At 20.3% G+C, this 7,026-nt stretch overlaps 1 protein-coding gene across 1 annotated transcript; it reads right to left on the reverse strand.

Annotated features, from left to right (window-relative positions):
- Positions 1–5,028: 5,028 nt before the first annotated feature.
- On the reverse strand, positions 5,029–7,026 carry MKS88_002597 (uncharacterized protein; the record flags this gene model as incomplete). Its single annotated transcript, XM_067215618.1, has 3 exons — positions 5,029–5,215; positions 6,511–6,631; positions 7,002–7,026. The coding sequence occupies 3 exons, from the start codon at positions 7,024–7,026 to the stop codon at positions 5,029–5,031; spliced, it is 333 nt and encodes a 110-aa protein (XP_067074027.1).

Genomic DNA, 7,026 nt, shown 5'->3' on the forward strand with positions numbered 1-7,026 from the left:
CAAAAAAAAAAAAAAATAAATAAATTAACATAATAATGAGTTCATTAATATATGATTAATCAATGTAGAAGAAATACGTTTTTGTTTATAATGTAAAAAAAAAAATTTTATAATATATTCATTTTTCGCTCAATAAAAGAATATGCTGTAGAAAACATAAAATTTCCACAAAAAATATATTTTTATTAAATAAAATTTATTATGAAATTAATTTTTTTATTTAATTACAAACCACTTCAATTCTTAGTATGTTGTTCCTATGAACAAAATTATTTTAATAAACATAAAACAACTATGTATACAAATTCAAAAAATAGATTGATATAAAGAGTTGTATTATAAAAATTAAAAATGTACCTTTGACATTTTATATACATATAGAAATTAAAATGATAAAATAAACAAAAATATAGTAAAATGTAAACTTAATAAAACAAAAAATAAAACAACATTTTCGGAAATAACCCAAAACACGGATATATAGTGTATTTACTTGCATATATAGATAAAAAATATAATAAAAAATAGGAATAATTTAAAAATTTGAATTTTTTTATAACAATAATACAGAATTAATCAAATATATAAAACACTAGATATATGAATGATATATTTACATTAGAAAGATCAAGATTAATAATAGATGGACTTTTTTGTATAAATATTAAATATAATTAAGGTTATACATAATACTATGTAGTTTATATGTATATACTGTTAAACATATTAATTTACATTTATATTAATATAACTTCATTCGATTTAAAGGTTTCAAAGAAATTTTACTTAATATAATATCCAAATTAGAGTTTTTAAATACCTTTACATCTTTTGGCAAGTTATTACAACTCTTGTTTATATTTTTCCATACTTTATAGAAAAAATAAAACACCGTTAATACCCATATTACAATTGCTACTGAAATGATTACTTCTGGATTCTTTGATATAAAACTAATAATAATTATAGTACCTATGATAGGGGTTAAGGCTATTGGAGCAAAAATCTTAAGCGCTACTTTGTTCATACTTTCTACGGGTTTACCTGTAAATTTATTTATCCTTCTATATTCCATACTTACAATTTTCCCCACATTTTTTTCTTATTATGCATCAATTTTCTTTAAATATTTAAATATCCTTAGTAATTTATCTTTTTTTTCTGTCTTATATCTTTTCATTAGAGATGGTTATCCTCCTATCTACCTTTTTATCGTTTCAAGATAATCTTTATATTTTAATGAATCATTGGAATTATCAAAATTATCTTTATATTTTAATGAATCAAGCGAATTTCGATAATTTTCATGAACATTATAGTTTAAATTAATGTCTGAATTATTATTATCTGTATATGGTTGTCCATGTAATGATCTTCATATCCTTAAGTCTGATGAATTATTTAGGTTTATTGTTTCGTTGCACAATATTCCAGAGTTAGATTAATAATTAGAGTAAATATATTATATTTAGAAAAATATCCGTATTTACATATAAATAAGAAATTAGTTTTAAGAAGAAAATTAAAACTGATAAGAAATGTATTGAAATTATTGATAAAAGTATTTATCCTACCTCATATTAATACTGACATATCCATATTAAAAGTTCAAATAAGAAATTTTTAATAAAGAAGATAAATTTATTTGTTTTTTCAATAATGTCGAATTCATTTAAAGAAAATAATCCAAATTAATAATAGAATTTTTAACTATATGATTATTCTATAAAATTCTATAGAATATTTGTTATAATTTTTTTCTATTTCTTTCGGTCACTTTAGAATTTAAAACCTTCTAATGTTTTTTAATTATTGAAAATTATATCTTATATTCACATTAAAAAGGGATAAAATATGTATTAAATTAAAATATCATAATAATTTTTCTATATAAAAATATTATTATTTAAGATAATATACTTAGAACAGAGTTTTAGAAAACATTAAACAGTATATAATAATTCCATTTATGACGTGCTGTTCAACTAATTTATTTCATAACATTTATATATATTTATATATTTTTTTTTGAATATTATTAAAATGTTTATCTAATGTTATTTCGAAAATAGATAAGATGCAGTAAAATTATGTATAACATAATAAAAGCAAGTCGTTAAGGATATATCATATAGAATTTTTCTTTTATTCTTAAAATAATAAAAAACATGTTGAATTCACCTAAATTCTTATGTATGGGAATTTTTTTTTTTAATAGCTTGCAATGAGTATAATAACTAGAACAACAACAAACATATATGATAATAATCATTTGATGGAACTTAATTTATATATGCTATATTAAAGACTTGTTTTAATCATGAATGTTTACTATACCGTTAGTTATCAAAAATATATACTATAAGCATACATTTGTTGTTACTTTATAGAGATAAATTAATGTTATATTTTCTTTAACATTATAAATATAATTGTATTATGTGATGATATCTTTAATTTCCTATAATATTAGTTCAAAAGTTTTAATAACACAAGAAATAATTTTAAAAATAAAAGTTTGGATATGTACAAATTTTTTTTTAATATTCTTGTGATTAAAATAAGATGGTATAATTAGAAAAAAAAAAAGAAAAAAAAGAACTAAGGAAATATAATAAATTTATATATTTAAAAATTGATATAATGAAATATATATACATAATTTTTGCTACGTAGTATTAAAATATATATATTTTTCGAAGATTATTTATATATTAAAATATAACAATATTTCTTGAAATAATAAAAACATATTGGTCTTATAGAATATTTTAGTTATATAAAGAATCAATAATAATTATTTAATTTTTCTCCTGATGCATTTATAATAATCATATATTACTAAGTTTATTTTTACACAAATATATATAAGTACAGGCTGGAAAAATTATTGTTTTTTTAATATATTTGGATGATTAATTATGTAAAAACTGATTCATTTAGAACATTTTCTTTATGTTTTTTTATTATAATATTTTTTAAATATGTAATAAATTCATGTATATATATAATAATATACTTTTTTTGTATGGATAAATTTGTGATAAAATATAAATTCAAGTATATAAAAATTTAATGGAAATATCAAGAATAATTAAAAAATTTAATAATATAAATAAACTCATAATATTTTAATTTAAAATTTTACGATTTTTTGGGTAAATCCTCATGAATGGTTAGTTTGTTACTGTATGAATTAAGCATTATTTTTTTTAAAAACCATAAAATTTATATAAAATAAATTTGTTTACATTGTTTTCTAAGGAAAAAGTTGTTAATTTTTTATAATAATTTTATATTTATACCTTTGTTTAATATTTTCTAGAAAAAATGCGCATTTTTTAATACCAAAATATGAAGATTAAATTGCATTTTGATTCAAGAGCACTTAATTAAGGCCCTAATATAATAAATCATTAATGTGTATAGAGAACACGGGTTATTGTAGTTTCCTTATTTGTGAATTTAATACATATATCATACAAATTACTATATTAAGTTTTATGAAAAAAATATTTTTCAGAATGCTTAAATTTCTTTGTGATACATTCTGAATATAATTATAAGAAAGATATTAATAAATATTCAATTGAATCTAAATATAATAAAATTTTATATGTAATGAACTCATATAAAAAAAAATATATATATATATATATATAATTTATTAATATTTAATTATATTAAATAAAGATATAACATTTTTTATAATTGTCCTTTAGAATTAATTTAACAATGATATTGATGCTTACCAAGTACCCACAAAATGCAAATATATATTATTAGGTAAAAGAGTATCTTAGATTTGAAAAATAACGAGCGAACTTAAGTAAGATGTATCTATATATTTTTCTGTAATTTTGACAATAGAAGTTTTCTAACATAAGGAATGTAATATATTATTATTAATTTAGTTATATATCTGCATTATATATTTATTTATTAAACATATACTATTCCCGTATAAATTAATATAGGAATAATTATAATTAAATTATATTTTTTAAATAGAATATTAATAAATAAAAAATTGATTAATCTTTCTAATATATTATGCGTATCAAAAATTGTTGTTTAGTATGAGGCGTAACATTTTATCTTAATATGAAAGAAAAATATGTTATTATAATTGTAATATATTTTATATTTTATTTTATTAAATTTAAAATGTTATTAAACATACGAAATTTTAACACCTCTTAAGTAAAACATAATATTATATTGTTAAGTATCTATAAAATTTCAATGTTATACTAAATATAAGTTTAATTATATTAATTATCTAGAAAAAATGGAAAAACGTAAAAAGAACTACCTAAGAATTAATGCATGTATATACTTATATTTAATATATAAAAATTATTTTTCGTTTATATATATATAAACATATGATTTTATTTAATCAACTGTTAATATAATATTATGTTGATATTCTTACAGAAATAAAGATATATGTAAATGGAATATTTTTTAAACAACTATATTTTAATCTTCATATTTCATGCCTTTGTTTTCCTTCTATATCAGTTATTACTTTTCAGTTTTATTCTTTATTCCCTTCCAATATCTCATAAATTAAGAACAGTTTTTCATTAAAAACTGTTTTATTTTAAATGGCATTCTAATATTTTTAGGACGTATACCTACGAACATATAAAATTTTTTTTTTTTTATTTCATCATTTCGTTTGCTTTCTAATCATTAACTGAAGAATTTACATACGAATCTTTTTCTCTTATTCAGTTTTCTCTTTCTTGTACAAAACTTTCTGTCCATATATAAGCATGAATTTCCTTGTTTTTACTACTTCTTTAATAGCTGACTTTTGTTTAAATAATATTTTCTTTTATATTTGAATTTCTATATAAATTTTCTTTTGTCTTCCATTCATTTATGGATGTGTTTATATATGATTATCTATTTTCTATATACACCTTTTTTTTGAACTCTTCTATTACCATAATAAGTACAAGTATACATAGTTTTGCTAATAGTTTTTTTTTTAATATATTTATATAATTTTTCAGATTATTTTTCGTGTTCCAATTTTCCTAAGTTTATTAGTGATACATAATTTAGGGTTTCTTCGTTTGCATAATATTGTGAATCATTTTGCAATTCCTCTGTTTCCCAGTAAACCGATCTTCTTCCAAATATGATTCTATATCCATAAGCTTTGTTGATATCCGGTGCCTCCATATATCTTTTTCTTTTTCTAAAAGTGGTAAATTCTGAATTCCATTAGAATATTTCTTTTTTTAATTCTTCTAATTTTTTGCTTAATTTTGTTTTTTTTCAATCCACTTTTCAAATTATTGAACCATTCTTCTTATTTAAATTTCTGATAAAGATTTCTATGTCTTTATACCCGTTTACCCCATAGAATTTTTTGTTATTCAGTATGACTGCTACGTTTAGTTTTTTAGATTATATGTTCATCAACTATTATATTAGGATATATTTTTAATTCTTCTTTTGTGTTCTCTTCTGGACATATTTTTGAAAATGTTTGTTTGTTGTTTTTCCCATTCTACATTTCTGCATTCTTTGAGTACTTCCATATGTACTTCTGCACTAATTTTGGATCTATACTTTTTTGATTAGAGATTTTACATTTTTTCTTATGATATGTTAGTCTATTTTTATTTATTTTGTGATATATTCATAATCATATATTTGGTGTTTTAAATGAACATATGTAAAAAATTCTATTGTTTTGTCAGAACAATAAGATACTAATATTCCCTATAATTTTACTTGTCTTCTTTTTATCTTTTTTTTTTCTTAGATTTCCTATTAACGTGTATTAATATGTAAAAAAAAAGAGATATATTAAACGCATTATTGTGGTATTTAAATGTTTGTCTTGTTTTTAATACTTAAAATTTATTTTATCTTTATAAAAAGGGAATATATAATAACTACATAGCTTATTAAAAGAGGTAATACTTATGTAATACGAGGAAGTTTAGTTAAACCTGTATTTATATTTTAAATATATATATTTTATATTGTAGTTATTTCAAATATAGAAAAAAAAGTAGCAATAGTTGCATCTGGATTTATATGGAGATCAGAAAAATCACGAGCATTAGAAAAAGCATGAAAAGATTAATCGGTAATTGGTATTTTTGGGGATAATAAAGATGTTCAAGTAAAATTAGTTCATTTTTGTATTTTAACTTGATATTGTATTATTTCTTGTGTAATATCAGAACTTTTAGAAATTTGTTATGTTTCACTATGTGTGACACGTACCTCTTCGCTTTGTTTAATTCCGATATCCATAGTTGAACCTTGAGGTAATATTAGTGTTTTATGTTGACCTTCCAGTTCATTTGGATGATGTATTTCTGGGGTAGACTTCTGTTGAGATGTTGTTAATGGTTATTTTGACTTCGAACATTCCTCTTTTTTTTCAAATATGGATATATTATGTGTCAGTGATGTCTTGTTTACACAACGTTCAAGAAAATTTTCAAATAATTTATGTTAAATTAAATTGATTACGTCTGTTGGAAATTAGATTTTTGGATGTCCACTTCTGGAAGTGGTTTCAATAAGGCTTCTCTTATTCTTGAAATATTTTTTCCTTCACTCCTAACATGTACTCTTACAAATAGAATTACCACTACAATTATTTGAAATTTTATATTGCTTTTTTAAGAGGCCATTTTTTTTGGAGTACGCTATTTTTTTTCATAGAAATCATTTACCTGATATTTTAATTCAAAAAGTTCCCTATCATTCTTATATATATTTATAGGACATACGCCGTCTTTTTAGCTGTTCATAACGATGTTCTAACAGATTTCTTAATTCTTGTTCCATATTATTTTGTTAAATATATTATTGTACATATTTTTCCTTAATTACATGATTCGCTAGCGCTAAGCACCTTTTTCTAAATTTTTTTTTTTCCATCTCTTCCTTTAAGGAAATTATTGCATTTATGATATACTTTCCAATATTTTAAAATTCTTGTAGGTTAATTAATTAACCTGCTCCAAAACTTAGCCCACTCAT

The sequence above is a fragment of the Plasmodium brasilianum genome, chromosome 8 (genome assembly GCF_023973825.1).
Source record: "Plasmodium brasilianum strain Bolivian I chromosome 8, whole genome shotgun sequence".
Lineage (NCBI taxonomy): Eukaryota > Apicomplexa > Aconoidasida > Haemosporida > Plasmodiidae > Plasmodium > Plasmodium brasilianum.